Below are 16,665 nucleotides of genomic sequence, written 5' to 3' on the forward strand. Positions count from 1 at the left end.
GACATACATGAAAATAGCGATTATCTTTCGACATGCTAGATAAACAGCATTTAAACTATCGAGTCAGAAAATTTTCCACTTATTGGCATAAGAAACGACAAATTAGTCCCATTTTCTGGCGTAAAATGGCTGATAAAAGTGTTAACCACGGCTCTCAGGAAAATTCAAACTATTTGACTGCTTTCGATCGGTTCTGTTCCGTATAAACGTCCGGTAAAATTTGGCCATTTTGTTCGCAAGGCGTTAAATTTCAAAACTTTTGATTTTTGGATCTGGGGTTGACTTCTTGATATTCCCAACATCAGTTAGTCTCCTACGCAGCCGTTTTTAGGCTCGTCACGCAGCGCTCCTATAAACGGCTAAAAACGGCTGCGTAGGAGACTAAACATCAGTCTGAAGATAAATAAACCCATAGGCCTGGTTACATGGCATGTCGAAAGATGGTCCGCACAACATAGATTGAAAATAACGTGTACCAAATCCATGTTTTCGCGAAAACCACTGGGCACTGAGATATGGTTTAGGTGCTGGTTACTCCAGTAATATAAGGTCTTCCAAAATGGCTGTAACAAATCAATAACCAACGGGTGAAATGCAAACGCAAGACGAAACGCGTAGCATTGTGAAGTGCTAGAACGGTCGAAGCGGAAGCTGAAGCAGCGCGACGAATACATGTACTACACAGCGTATCCAGCTCAAAACAAAATTCATCCCACTTTGACTCTCAACAGCCAACAGATAGATTCAAGCAGACATCAGGTAAGTTTATTTCTTTCACTGAATTCCGTTTACAGATTACAAATAGTAGCGCATACAGTTTACAAATTAGCAATTTGTGTCAACAATTTGTGTTAACAATTTGTCGCTGGATTTTGAGGTACAGTAATCATGAGTAATGCGGACACTTTTCAGGAACACTGAGTTTTAAAGGCAAATAAGTTTGCTTACCTTCTGAACTAACTAAGCCTGATAAGTTGATTTTTCTTCGATACTAGTAACGCCCGTCAGATACAACCTACAGTTATGTAGTAAAATAGGTTAAATTTAAGGAAAAGTATAAAGTCACGCTGGATGGAACTATTCATTGACTCACTGCTCAGCAATCATGGCCAGTCAATTTTACTAAACGGCTGCCATCTTGAAACCCTCAAACTTAACAATGAATTTGAACGAGCCCTTATAAGTTTTTTTTCCTCTAGAAGAATGCAGTGGAACAAGTATCTAACAACGTTTGGATACCACAGAATTTCCTCGCTTTTCTATCAGGTAATTTTGAGAGAATGGCTCAGTTTATAAGACCGTGATTCACACGAAATCTAGCCTTTTCCTTTTTTTAATCAATAATGATTAGGAATTATTCACTTCATATATCGTGGAGAAGAGCTTTCAAACGAGTGTTGAAATACTGAATAGACAATTATTGGGATTATAAGCCGGAAAACGTTGCTTGAATTTGGGTGTCGTTATGAGTAGAGATTACTGGCAAAAAAAAAATCAACTAAGAAGTCCTCAGCGTCAAGCCTTCAAGCACAAGGTTTGAGAAACTCGCAATAAGATTGTTATATATTTTTTTTTCTTTCAGACCAGGCGTCTAGCGACTATTTTATTGTTTGAGAATGAAGGCTACGGCGGGAAAGAACAAGTAAGGCAAAATTTTATCCAGTTCTTCAAACAGTGCTTACGATAAACTATTACTGGACTTTGCACAAATCAAAACCTGCAAGTTTGAAGGAAAGTGTATCTACGTAATGCGGAACTTTTGCAGTGAATTAACGCAGTTGTCAGACTCACACCCGAGTCCGCAGCATTATATTATTAGTGAATGATGGACCGCGTGTGATGGGCGGCATGTCAATCGGGCTTTTGCCTACTGTCAGACGATAAAAAATAGTGCCGTTGAGTTATAGGATGGTGTGACGATTGGGTTTGGGAGCGGACAACTATGATGAGTCTTCACAATGCGCAGTGCAAGCCTGAATTTGTTGTTTCAGGTTTTCGTTTCGAACATAACTACCATTAATAGTCTTTGCTCGTCTATTAAACCTATCACCCGCAGTTCAAATGATGGTAATTCATATACATGGAATATGATTTTTCGGCTTACTGAAACTTGGAAAGATTTTATTTCCGAAGATGTTTTTCAGTTGACAAGAAAAAAAGTAGATAAAGGCTTGTTCTCCCTAATTCTGACATTCATGACACTTTTTTCTAAAGGCTAAATGGGTGTGCATGCCCTTGGGAAAGAAAAACGTTCTCTAAATAGGCGAGGGATAGAAAAGTGTAATGACGAGAGCTCAGTTATAAATTGTCGACAGATGTAATGTTTACCGGTCATTAATAAAATCATTATTATAGAAAGTGCATGAAGATTCTCCAGATCTGACGCCAGATTTTCCCAATGGAGTAAAGTCGGTAATTATGAATGAAAACAACAAGAAATGGCTAGTTTTTACTAAAGTGAGTTATCACGGAGCAAAGGTAACTTTAGAACGTTAGCAGGTCGGCGCTACACAAGTCTGGATTCTATGGGCCTGGGAAATTCTGTTAAGAGCATGAGAAGGTTCCCTGAGAATAAGGTAAGAATATGCTTACATTTAGTCAAAGCTTGAAACATAAAACCGTCACAACACGGAAGCAGTCGGATATTGTAGAACATCATCTTAGCACGACCAGATGCAGAGTGGTCAGTTGTGTCCCTTTAGAACCGACAGGGCAGCAGGGTGAATAGTTTTAATAAGGTGGGAAGCAATGTTCTGTATTCGCTGTGTCCTGTTTCTCGGCCCACCTTTTGGAAGACCATTCAGAGCACTGCTGTATATTGCAATATTTAGTGCACGCATGGGATTACCAATGTGTTAACGTGTTTGGATTCGTGTGACAAGCATGCAGACATGAGTGTTTCATGCCTAGTGCATGGCATCTTCGTGAAGTCAGTGTAAAGTAATACCGATAGTTTGTCTCATTTCCCATCTTTTGCAGAGTGAGACTGTGATATTGTATGAGGATGAGGGATATGGCGGAAAAACACAGGTAAGATTGAAATCTATGTTATCAATATCCCAGAAGAAATAATACACTAGGAAATCGTATCTTTTTTGTAACTATAAAACCCTCGTTTCGTTTTGTTTCGTACGGTTAGCAGCCAAAATAATAAGATTCCTTTCAAACTTGTAGGAATTTCATGGAATTACATGGTTGAATGAAAGAATTTTCCTCTTTCCCTTGCTTACGCACGGATCATGCAAACGAATTCCAGCATTGACCTTGACTATACATATTTCACAAATGAATGATTCACATTTTTAACTCGGGTTGTTGTGCACAGACAGACTTCAGGTGGTGGTATATAGAATTTATACATTGTTCAGCAACCAACGATCAATGCTGAAAAAGAAATCACACTTCTACCAGTACTGATCTTGTATTAAAGAATAAATATGATCCAAGCAATCCAATCTCAGACACAAGCATCCTTTACCCTCCCGATTATAAGCCTGCTTTTGTTTGTTTGTCGTGATATTTTTGTACAATAATAACGGGAATAGAATACTCTTGTTTTTGCGGACAAATAATGTGAATTAAAATCCATCAAATATTTTCGCTCGCACGCGATTGGTCTAAACGCCTCACGTGACCGAATATACCCCAGCTAAAACTGGGGAATATCCGAGGATATTCCCCAAGTGATATTCCCCAATTTCAAAAACTTCAAGGCGCGTCTTGTTTACAATTAAAATTAATGTCAAGACGGGGAAACGGTTTGCTTTTGTGACAGAAAGAGAGATAAACCTGCTGATCGATAAAGCAGTATCAGAAACAACAAACGCTCTAAACCTTTTTGACCGTAAACTGTTCTTAAACGAAATGTTCAAATACTCAAGCTCGTTGCTACATGTTGCGAAAAATATTTGAAGGATAATAACCACAATAGCCTCCATTTGGCTTTAAAAATATGCTCAGATATTTGTCCTTGGACATTATCTGCTCCTCGAAGCTCACAGTTTTCCTCGAGCTTCGCTCTCGGAAAACTGTTCGCTTCTCGGAACAGATAATGTCCGCGGACAAATATCTGAGCATATTTTCGCGCCAAATGGCGGCTATTGTTTATCTAGTTTCAACGAATCAATGATACCAACAAGTATCTGATTGTAAGTTACATTTCAAAACCATTTTATCTGAAATAAAAGAAAGATATAAGGAAATTATTATGTAACGATGTATCTTTGTTGTTCATTGGCCGTCGAAAAAACGTCAAAGCTAAAACGAGTTACTAGGATTATAGAAGCGATTATCTTGGATAAAGAACGCTAGTATCTTGGTGATATAAACTTGGCTGAGTCAAAGTTTTAAGGTGTAAATTGCGGCCAGGCGTAGGTTATTGTGACTAAAATGAGAGCCGTGTTTGTGAACTTGAGCCAAAACTTCCTGTCAGTATTCGTAAACGAGGTGCGTGTCTCTTTCCCATCAATAATGTAGAATAAAAGGAAAATCAATCGATGCATAAATCCTCGTCTAGTGGAACAAAGGTTTGTTTCACAATTCAGCATGACCCCGTCTCATGAAAGTGTCGGTATCATTGATTAAGTTGATCATACCGGCGGCTTACGACTTTTGAAGCTTTTCAAAACAACACTAAAGAGACACACTAAATAGCAAATTGTAATTGATATCAGACCTGAAACCCTTGGAAATAATTTATCGTGACATTCCCAATTTTATTGAGTCTAACTGTTGTATAATCAATCAAACAACAAAGAGAAAACTTCGACTTCCTGTCCATCTCGAGTGTGCAGGGAAGCTTAGATGATCTATTTTTTCTTTTCTACTGTATTTGTCGATTTAGATCTTCAACTAGAAGCATGGAATAAGGAAAATAATTTATGAAGGGAGGATAGATTTCAATGAAAAAAGTGCTTTTGTCAGAAAGTGTGTCAATAAAGCCCATCTGGATATTGCAAGAAATGCGCCTAGATTCACTCCACTTATTTTGGCTGATGAGAACCAATTTTAAAATTTCCCTGAAATTTGAGGTTTCCCCAAAAAATAACAGTTCAGTTATCGATATTAATAGGTTTTTCACCTTAAACACCTTGAAAGCAAACGATGATTTTTTCGTCTATCCGGTATATTTAGAAAACTACTTGAGAAAGCACCCGGACACCAATGCGGACACTTCTCAAAACAGGAACAGTTGAGTTTGCTCACATCAAATTGGCCTACTAAGTTGAAAACTCTTGAATGCAACAGGCAGCTCGAATTATCGTCGGTTAAACACCAAGGTAGGAATTACGTGTCACCAATCGATTTCACTAAAAGTCGCCATCTTTACCCGTTACTAGCTCAGTATTAAATCATTTTGAGTTGGCGGTGTATAATCAGCTGCCACCTCGAACGCTGGAAGCACTGTTATATTTAGTAAACTTCCTCCACATCCTCAGTTGAGCTCAATACTGAGATATGATTCATTTTTACATTATTTTTCGAATTTAACATTTTTAAGCCGTCAGTCGATGAGTAGTTTTCGGGCAAGATCATCCAGTAATAGTATGCTAATTCGTAACGAACAAGAATCTAAAAAAATTAGGATATCATAAAATTTTATTACTTTTATTTCGACATAACGTTTCTAGTTACAAAACCGCGATTCGCTTTACTGACAATAAAATTTAACGTAAAATCTTCGGTTGTTTTTGACAATCCTCTGTATGGGTTTTCAATCGTTCACTGAAAACTGACCAGATCATCACTGTGAATGAAAGAAAATTGATCGTTGTTTTCACTTGAATTTTCTGTTTGTTAAACTTGCAATTACTCAACAATTTTTGTGCAGCTATAACTGTGAGCTTTGTGTAGCCTTGGGGAATACTTTTTCAACTTTTTCAAAAAACAAAAATTGGGAAAAAGTTCGTACATGGTCATTAATCCAAAATGTTATCCTGTCAGACCATGAGTCAAGTCACTGGTTATTTCAGAAGCGACATTTCCGTATCAAAATGTACGTCTGCCAAGAGACATCCTCCCAGTATCATACGATTTGTATATCCAGCCAAATTTAACAACTTTCAATTTCTCTGGCAAAGTCAAAATTATTCTACAGTGCCTTCGGCCAACAAGGAATGTTATACTACACTTGCGAGATCTTTGCGTCGGGGATTCAAGAATTACGGATTCAAAAGGAAACAAGTTAAAAATCGTGCGACGGATGGAACATAAGGAAAACCAACAGTATTTAATAGCTGTCGAGAAAGAGCTCGAAGTGAAGGCGATCTACACACTTTACCTGGAATTTAAGGGAGCTTTATCCAGTAACATGGAAGGATTTTACAAAAGCAGCTACAAAACAAATAGCGGCCAAGTGAGGTCAGGAGTTGTAATTATTCTTAAACATTTTTCTTCCCGGAAACACCATCCTTCATGTTTGCTGTAAATGTTGAGTCTGTGGATAACTTTTTTAAGTATTTAAGCTATTCGTGTTATTCAAAGCCTTTTAAGTATTTTACATGCTTAAAAGTGTTTACCGAGCAGTCGTACGGTTTGATTCCTAACATTTCTTCAAACTGTTATATCGGAGTTTTACAATTTTAAAATGTACAAGGCGATGTGTGTCAGTCAGTTAAGCCGAAACAGCCGAAATAGTGGCGTTATTTTTTACAGTTCTTTATCTTAACAACATTTCTAAGCGGTTTTTAAGCCAATGTCGAATACAAAAACTTTGCGTTTGTTTTGGGTTTTCTCTAGAATGCTCTCAGGCTCTTATTATGATTGGCTAGAAACGTTGCGCTTTGTTCTTAGTCCATTAGAAGGTTCCATTATTTCTGTGTTTGCTTAAAGGTTCTGCTTGTTTGAGTCTATTGGAATTAACCAGAACTTTAGAAAGTTTGTAAACATCTTGTTTTCTTGTGTTCCTAGATATCTTGCTACGACTCAATTTGAAACCACAAATGCGCGCTCAGCTTTTCCATGTTTCGACGAGCCTGCGTTCAAAGCGGTCTTTCGCATCACAGTAGCTCATGACGTTAATCTCGTAGCACTGTCAAACATGCCCCTGGAGTCACGTGATAGAAAGCGTAATAGGCTTGTGGAAAGCCAATTCAGTGCAAGTGTTCCCATGGCAACTTACCTCGTGGCGTTCATTGTGTGTGATTTTGATTACAAAAAAACACAAACGAAAAGTGGAAAAAAGGTGACAAGTCAAGTGATAAGTCAAGTTATGAAAATCTTTGTACAGTTGGTGAATTTTGAAAACAGATTATTTGTTACAAAGCGATCGTTTTCTACTTCTTTTTAACCTGGCGTACGTTTCTCAAAGCCCAAAAATATTTTGAACCCGAAAACTATTTTACATACTAAAAGTACATTACCAAAAATTCAAGTTTGATAATTTTGATAGCAAAAACATTTTAAGTTTTCTATGATTGAGAAACACATTGAGTTGATTTGTACGAAATATAACTGGCAATCTGCAGAATACGGATACGAAAAACACTTTTCGGGCCCGAAAAGCTCTGCAGGAGTTTTGAGAAACATGCACCAGAAGCCAAGCGAATGTTTCGTGACATCATTACGGGTTAAGGGGCCCCTTTCATACAATCACGATTTTATATTACTGAGAAATTCCCAAACATGAGACCCTTTAAGTGGCTAATGATCAGGTAATAGCTCTTTCTTCTCTAACTCACAGATAAGAGTGTGGTCTAAACCAGACGCAATTAACAGTACAGATTTTGCTCTTGATGCTGCCAAGCACGCCTTGGAGTACTACGAGGAATTTTTCAAGGTTTCGTATCCACTACCAAAAATAGGTAAGAAACGAAAACTAGAATAAGCACCAGTTAACCATATCTAGACCAGGCTCTTTTTGGCCTTCCGGGGCCAAAGTTCGAAAGTATTAAGGCTTTGAGGGTCAACAGTACCTCCGCAACGGGAGAAATGACGTCGTATGACGTGGGAATTGCGTCATGATTTCCAACGGCGGCCATCTTTCGACGTCTTCGATGCTCCATCTTGGATTTCTGAATTTCTACAAAACTATAGAAAGACATTAAAATAATTAATCTCCCAAGACATTTATGTAGATATGTCGGTTTAAGTAAGAATATTACTCCTGTTTTTGTCAGGCTGGCTGGAGTTTTTAATAACCGCAGTTTCATAGCAGCTCAGTTTGTTACAAGAAGTCCTATGTCTGTACTTTTCAACTGCACGGATTCAAACTGCCGTCACCGTTTGTTTCTACCGTACATTCACATTCAGCTTAATTTAATATATACTTAGTAAGGGTTTCTGGCTAATCAGTTCTTGTTATAGAATATAAGCAATTTGTAAATTATACAGCATTCTCCTAAGCAACAAGAGTTCATTACTGTAATATGATTCTAGATCAGTGAAATATACTATACTGTGAAAGAGAAAAAACAAGTCCATATTTTTTCACTGTACAAAGAGTGGCGTTGATTGCCGTTGTAGCCTTAAAAATTCATTAGATACCTTTAGATTCTAGAACGAGTACAAGTACGACTACGAGATTTGACTTCGAGTTTTTATCGAAGTACTAAGAACAGATATATCACAGAATGTTTCATTTCACTCTTTACGAACGACGAACTTGACGTAGTTGGTTTGAATGATGATAGTTAAGCCCTTTCGTGTTTCCAAAAAGACGAAATCCCCTACATTTCGAGGACTCGTTTTCGCCACTACGAGATTTTACAAAAACTCGTAGTAAAATGACGACAGCTATCTCTTTTTCCCGCCAAAATGACACTGATTCACCCGCGCGCGCTCTTTGCCTTTTGGAGAAACTCGTAGTCGTCAGTCGTACTCGTACTAGAATCTAAAGGTCTCTATTGAGCCACTGACTACCAGTGAGGTAACACATTTTTTTAGCCTCGGATTCAAATGATTTATAACGATCATTTCAAAGTCACTTTAAAATCACTTGAGTGAATTTCACCCCCGATAAAGCAGGTTTTTCTTTCCATTGATCTCAGATCTTGTCGCAATTCCTGACATGGGTGGTGCTATGGAAAACTGGGGATTAGTCACATTTCGTGAGTCCGCCATGCTGTTTGACCCAGCAACAGGTAGTCCCGCTGACCAGAAATTGGTGGCAATGATCGTGAATCACGAGTTTGCACACCAGGTAAGAAACAGGTACCCCTGAAGAAAAGTGAAGTAGTAATATGTTGTTAGCCTTACTTGGACTCCCTACAATGAGCGATGGCATTATAGTCTAAGCCTTGATATCGGTTGTGACGTACTTATTTGTTATCAACTTGGAAAACATGTATTAATCCGTCACACACTTGATTAAGCCATTTCAATCTGGGCATCTAGAATATGAAACTTTCTTTCGATTAATTCTGAATCAGTAAAGGAAATGGAAGACTCACACGTTGATTGATTGATTGATTGACTGATTGATTGATTGATTGATTGATTGATTGATTGATTGATTGATTGATTGCTTCCAGTAGTGGAGATGATTGTCATTATATCACTACTCTCTCTTCATTAGAAGCAATACTAGCATGCTATCCACGTGACTCGTAACAGAGCAACGAACGTGACCTCTACTAGGTATCACGTCATTCTACTGAAACCTCCGCTTTGTCGCTCTCCACGACGTAAGCAGTATGTATCTCCTTAATTTAGTGTCATTTGTTTTTTTTTTCTTTCCGTTAAAGAGTTCCTTTCTTTTTCAGTGGTTTGGCGACTTGGTGACAATGAAATGGTGGAACGATTTGTGGTTGAATGAAGGATTCGCGGTCTACATGGAATACCTCGCCACTGATAACTTCAACAAAAAATGGAAACGGGTGAGACGGGAGAACTAAAGCTATTTGTCTAAATATAAGCCTTCGTTAGAATTAAAAAACCTCATATAAATGCATTCAATTTTTAATCCTGAGCTTCCATGTTGCTGCCATTTGGCAGATAATTCGAATGAAACTTTTGCCTCGCTGTTATCACGTTTACGTCAACGACGTGTGGTTTTTGCTCGCAGGGGCCATGGTTACCGTAGTTAGGTGTAGCTTATTCAGGTTCTCAATCCTCTCTTTGGTCGGAGTGAAATTTTAACAATTTTTTTATTTTAGGGTGCGTTCGATTGACCCTATTACGGAATAGGATTACGAGCAATGATGACAAGAACTTGCTCCTAACAGGTTCTTTGAGTTACTGGAGTACAAAATGGCTCTTAAATTATCGTGCGTCAGCGAAAGCTTGCAGAAATGTCGTCCCAACTTTACTTGAAAAGGCAAATCTAACAGCTATTCCGCTTATTCTTATTCCGGAATACAGTCAATCGAACGCAAACTAAGTGTACTGTAGCGGATTTGCCAAGTTGCGATGACTCTTTGAGTGAACTGACTTTGTAGCTCATCTTTTTTAAACAGTAAAGTTTATATTCAAATTGAGTACAACTTATCATGGATAAGTGGGTTTAGTTTCTAGAGAAACTGTGGTGCTCCGTCGGTGGGGAGTAGGTTGACTTATTATAGACTGGTCCGCAGCAAGCGATTTCTTAGTGCAATTAGAAGGAAGTAATTTTTTTCTCTCAGAAAAGTGAGAAAAGTTCAGAATAAAAAGTAGAAAGCTACAAAAAGTAACTGAAAAGGATAATTTGGAAAGGTCATGAAATTAATCCACTGACTTGCTTTGTTTTTCCAGCCCGATCAGTTTATGCTGGACACCATGAAGGAAGCTCTCGATGTGGACAGCTCACTGCACACTCACCCAGTGTCGGTCGAGGTCCACAACCCTGCGCAAATAAACGATATCGTGGACAAAATAACATATCATAAAGTAAGAGAAGGGGCAAGGCTGTGATGGTCCATTGTCAGTTCTTTAATAGAGTGTTTTAAGGACAGTGCCTCCTAACACAGAAGTATTTTTGCACGGTTTATTACTATGCGGAAAACGTAGATCTTAGTAAGGGTTACTGAAATCCAAATAGAAAATTCGGGGTAACCACCCATTTATCAGAGATAATTAGGCAACAACACTGAATTAGAATCTTTATTTTAGTAGGCACCGTCTTAAGAAGCTAGAATTTCTCGGACCATCCCGACGTGCGCATGCGCAGTAGCAAAAAAAGGCACCGCCCTTAAGTGCGTATTTGTAAATAGCAAAAGCTTTCGAGCTATTCATTGCCGTATTTACTTGAATAAGCGCCGCACTTGAGAGCAAAAATATTCATAAGCATCGCCTTGGAATAAAAGCCACACCCTTCAACAACGATACTGCGTTTATTTGGAACAGTCAAGTTAAATTCTAGTAGCATATTCGAAGGAAACACTGATATACACCTTTTCAACTAAGCTTTAATATCCAGTTGTTATGCTGTTGGTAATGTTTCTGGACAAAAAAGGAAAGAAAGGTAACGTAGTTATGTTCGATTTACAAATATTTATGTTTTATTGCAAATGAGTTTAAATCAGCTCCGCATCATCAAAGAGTGCAAAAATTCGATAAGTGCCGAGGGGCTGTTTCGACCAAATACGGTACTCCCTATTAGCGTAATTCTAGCCCATTGAAAACGCATGCGCATAGGTGGTCTTTGTCCTTTCGTCTTGTATTTGTCACTTGCTTGTAATCCACTGTACCGAAAAAAGATGGCGCCTGGTACATTTACCCATAATTCTTTGCGTACGAAAACACTAAAAACACTAATTAAAAAAAAAAGCAAAGAAAAGTTTTAAAACCTCCAAACCTAGCATACAGAGATATGGCTTTCTATGTGCCTATATTGATTATGTTGGATTTGCTAGGTATCAGGTTAGTAAAATGTACAGCCGCCATCTTTTTTGGTACAGTGGGTTGACTTTTATCTGCCGTTTAAAAAAAAAGAAAGGTTTGGAAAGTTTTGCTAACATCTTCACAAGTTCTCTTGAAACTTTTAAATCTTGTTAATATTATTTGTATTTATTTACACAGAGTTCGGCTGTCATACGAATGATGCAGAACTTCCTTGGAGTTGACAAGTTTAGAGAGGGAATTCAGGTAAATTTTGTGAACGTTTTCCCAATGCTAATTCTGTTAAATCCTTTTCAAATCAGTTTAAAGACAAAAAATGATACTCCTTCTGTTTTTCAGATTTTCTTGAAGGAACATCAATTTTCGAATGCCGAAGCTTCGGATCTTTGGAAGGCAATGAGTAAGGTGTGTCTGTGGCAATTTGGTTATCTGTTTATCAGCGTGTTTCCTTTTACGTAAGGCATGCCTAAAAAGGGTCAAATGATATTGGCGTATTAACCAACATTTCCAAATTCCAATTCGACCTGGACTATTGCAAGGCACTTTATCATGAGCCATTGGCTTGGGAGATTGAGCACGCGCTCCCCGTGTCATGATCATTGACATTAAATAAATTAAACTATTTACTTACGTAAAGTAATCGATACCTGGCAACATGTTACGTTTTGCGATATTTTACATCGAAACTCGGCTTGTATCGAATTTGAAAATTCTTAATCCACCTATTCTCAACCCAAATTCTTAACGACTTCTCTTGCACATGTACATGTGACCAGGCTTCAGGGGGACTGGTGGATGTTGTGGAAATCATGGAATCTTGGGTGACTCAGCCTGGATTTCCTGTGATAAAAATCTCCAGTAACAAGGTTCAGAGAAAAGACGGCGGACTGTCGTACACGGCAACTCAGAGACGATTTGTAAGAGGTTTGACTTCGGAGCAATTGAAAAACGACCATATGGAGGGGTAAGTCTATGCAAGAATACCACTAGGGTCTTTTTTCAGGTATCCCTGGTGAAACGTGCTGGATCTAATTTTCTCCATATGTCTTATCAGTTATTGGGCACCGGGACTGAGTACGTCTCTAATGCATTAACTTTATTTTCAATCCCGATATTTTCCCAATTAACTTTAGCGTTGCGTCCTCCCATACTATGAAGACGTGTCTTTTTTTTTCCAAAACTAAAATATCCCGAGTCTTTTATTGTTCACCTGTCATCAGACTGAAAGTGCATGCTCAGATACTCCTAATACAACAAGGCCCAAGTATACGCTCCCACAGCGTCTTGTTTGTGCGTAAAAGGGATCCTGATAACAGCCGCATCATAGTCGCATATTTACATATCGACGTGCAGTGACCAGATTCACGAAGCCCGCTTAAGTTTATAAGATGTTTTTTTAAGTATGGTTTCTTAACAAAAGCCTAATGTTGGAATAACAACAGACTATTGTTCAGAAACAATACTTTGGTTATTTCTTACTTTAGGAGGACTTCGTGAAATTGGCCTCTTAACGTATTTTCGTTGAAAGACTAAAAAAGTTCTATTTTTGATCGAAATACATTGAATCACTCTTATGTAAAGATTTCTCGCTAAGAAAAGAATTAAAAAAGGAACTGAGGGAAGTGTTTTATGTTGGACAATTTCATAATTTAGTTCCCATAATGATAGCAAAAGGCGAAATTATTATGGTCTCAAGCTATGGAAGCTGATTAACATCGGACCTTTTACTCCTAAGGCCTGGATGGTATGTTCCTGTTACGTACATGACGGAGGATTCACTGGACACATACAGGACTGTTTGGATGAACAAGACTTCAGGTATGGACTGAATGCAAACATTGATTTTTAAAGGGGCATTGTCACCTATTTGTGATGTTACTTTGAATAGCCAAAAAACTGACATAATTTCAATCAACGGAACCGTTAAACTAATGGTTCAGTTTTGTTAAAAATAACCCTACTACTACACAGAAACTAGTGTTAGTTAACTATGGCTGTAGATGGCCAAGATTAAAATGGATTTTTTGGAGAAATCGCTAAAAAAAACTGATTGTAGTTTGTTCTTCCCAGGAGAAATCACTTAACCCTTTTTTTCTCGATGCTCTAAGAGCAATAAATTTGATATGAAAGAAATGTGATGGTATATTTCCAGCCTGGTGAATGAATGAGAATGATGATTATTCTAGAAAGTGACGCAGGCATACTCGGAAAAAAGAAATCCGAGTGCTCCTATCAGGAGTCGAACCTAAGACCTTCCGATTACTAGTTCGGATGCTCTACCACTGAGCTACAGGAGACTCGTGGGAGCTAAGGCCATTAAACTAGGTTCATGGGACAAACATCCTGCATACTGCTAGGATTTGAGTATGCCTGCGTCACTTTCTAGAATAATCATCATTCTCAATAAATTTGATGTTAGCGAAAAGGTACCTGGCCTTGTCAAATATTTGAGCAGTTTCGACCTAAACACGAAGGAATCTCCATGACAGTGCCCCTTTAAAATATTAAGAAAAAGTGCTGAGCCAATCAGAACCATCTCTGTGGTTAGTAAAACCACGTCTATGATTATGAGACAAATCTTGAGAATTATGATTATACTCTATAAGTAGATCAACTTAGAGTTAAATGTAACACGTGGTAACCAAAAAATTAGAGATAATTTATTTTAATTTCTCAGTTACATTCCTGCTTCCCAGCAGTCCATCTGGGTGGATAAAGGCCAATGTTGGACAAACTGGTTTCTATCGAGTCAACTACGATTAGGAAAACTGGAAACGACTAAGTCAGCAGTTGTTGAATGGCCACAAGGTATTAACAACCAATCGTGTCTCCAGTAACACTGCATGAGCTATAAGGACCAGGAACCGCCGGTTCCTGTATTTAGCAAGTTAAGACTTTAGTTGGCAATTGAGGACAATTGCAAATTAAACGAAGTACGGGAAGTTAAGCGTTTCCCTTTTGCTGCAAGCTGATACTGTTACATCCACAATGTCATGCCGGAAGACACCAATACAAGAGGTATTCAGTCTTTTGCCGTAAGCAAAATCAAGCCAGCAAGGGGAACATTTAACTTCCGATTACCATCCATGCTCGCGAACTTTTCAGCAGGTTTTAAATTCTTTGATTAAAAGTCACTCTCGGCTCTTATTTTGATAACTAACTCTTGTTATTCTTACAACAGGTGCTTAGTGCATTGGACAGGAGTGGTCTTGTAGACGATGCATTGAGCTTAGCAAGGTATTTTAAGATAAAACAGTAGCTCCTATTAAAGATTATCTTCCCATAATTTCTATTATTTTCACTTATCTAAGGTCGGCTGTATTTTCCTTACATGGTAAATCTCGAAAATGGTTTAAGGGAGGCGAACATTGCATACTCGAAACAAAAAAAAACAAAAAAAAGAAAGAAAGAAAGAAAGAAAAAACAAAGTAGAAAAACTATTAAAGTATTTACTTAGCTGATAAAATATATCCATCAAACATCATCAAAACCAGTTTAACGGATAATTTATCATAATTTTCGCAGATTTTAAGGCTTGCAAACATAAAAGTAAGCTAGAGTATTTGCTTGGGATCATGGTGATCGCGTATGATGGGATAACACTCTACGTACAATGGAGCCGTCGGTGGTAATGCTTCTTGTCGTTTCACGCTTTACAAACTGGGTAATCTACAGCATTTGGGAGACATTAGACATATGTTTATGTTTGCCCTAATTTTTTCAGGGCCGGTTTCCTTGATTATCAGGTCGCTTTAGATATGACGGAATATATAAAGCATGAACGCGAATATGTTCCGTGGGCAGTTACTCTCCGTTCACTTGGTTACATTGGAACAATGCTTAGCTCAAGGATGTCCTACACGTGTTACCAGGTAAACAACCAGAGAAATAAGTTCAGTTTTTGAGACAAATTTAAACGATCCTCGAGAGTATCCAAACCCATTCTTTCAAATTGCAGAAAGGTTGTCGAATTTCTGGACAAGCCGCCATAAAGATGAAATTGTCGCTGAAATCTCATAAATCCCAACAACAACAAGACTTTATTGCCCCGATTAAAAAGTTATTAATACATTTAGTTTATTTTGAAATGTTAAGGGCTTAAGGAAATGTTAAGGGCTGAGGAAACCAGGTTCACAATCCTGCTATTGTGTTGTTCCTGGATATCGATCAACAAAGGAACAATAATCTTCCTGGAAACGTCAGTTTTAGAGTGCACTATTCGTGTTTTAATGCCTGATGCTATTACATTGGCTTTTATTTTACTACAAAAAGTTGTTCTTAACACCTGTCTCCTGACTGTTCAGGGGAAACATTTCGGATCGGCAAATGGAGTACAGACTTGGGGTTTGTAAGTGACTAAAATATGTCATTTTACTGATCGGTTTCTTTTGCCTTGCTTGTTTACCTCAACAAGCAATTCATTGTAGAAAAGATGAAACCAGTGGAAGCAATTTTAGGATGGGAAGACAAAGGAGAAATGGTGGACAAGTAGGAACTGTCAAACTCATCCTTTATATAATTTTAACGTCTTATTCATACGTACAGTGAACAGGTTATAATGCAACAAAATAACCTTTTTGTTAATTTTGTTTCTTCTTATCCTAATATACTAAAAAATGTATTTACAAAAGAAAACCCAAAGGAATTTGAGGTTTGGTGATATCGAATTATAAATATTCTTTGCCTCCGCCCTGTCGATAGCCTCCCACGCAGTCATTTCTACGGGAGTCTTTCCACAGTTGTGTAGGCAAAAAAATAGACCCTTCTCCAAAATGGCGGCCGAAAATTCAAATAAGTTAAAATTAAAAACGTGTACCAGCACTAAAAAGAGCACTTTTACTTTAGTAACCCTGCAAAGTTTCAGCATATCAGGTGTAATATCAGCTGAGAAAATGTAAGTTGTCAAAGGAA

The 16,665-nt window shown here is 38.0% G+C and overlaps 1 protein-coding gene across 1 annotated transcript; it reads left to right on the plus strand.

Moving 5' to 3' along the window:
• Positions 1-672: 672 nt before the first annotated feature.
• LOC146452423 (endoplasmic reticulum aminopeptidase 1-like) lies at positions 673-15,546 on the plus strand. The gene is made up of 17 exons (XM_085097891.1): positions 673-759; positions 1,583-1,642; positions 2,356-2,478; positions 2,980-3,030; positions 6,098-6,360; positions 6,910-7,139; positions 7,653-7,802; positions 8,988-9,139; positions 9,702-9,815; positions 10,669-10,803; positions 11,935-12,000; positions 12,094-12,159; positions 12,531-12,718; positions 13,490-13,572; positions 14,432-14,562; positions 14,936-14,991; positions 15,479-15,546. The coding sequence occupies exons 1-15, from the start codon at positions 673-675 to the stop codon at positions 14,515-14,517; spliced, it is 1,854 nt and encodes a 617-aa protein (XP_084954017.1). The 3' UTR covers positions 14,518-14,562; positions 14,936-14,991; positions 15,479-15,546.
• The last annotated feature ends 1,119 nt before the right edge of the window (positions 15,547-16,665 follow it).

This window comes from Pavona decussata, unplaced genomic scaffold (genome assembly GCF_977016875.1).
Source record: "Pavona decussata unplaced genomic scaffold, jaPavDecu1.1 SCAFFOLD_369, whole genome shotgun sequence".
In the NCBI taxonomy this organism is placed as follows: domain Eukaryota; kingdom Metazoa; phylum Cnidaria; class Anthozoa; order Scleractinia; family Agariciidae; genus Pavona; species Pavona decussata.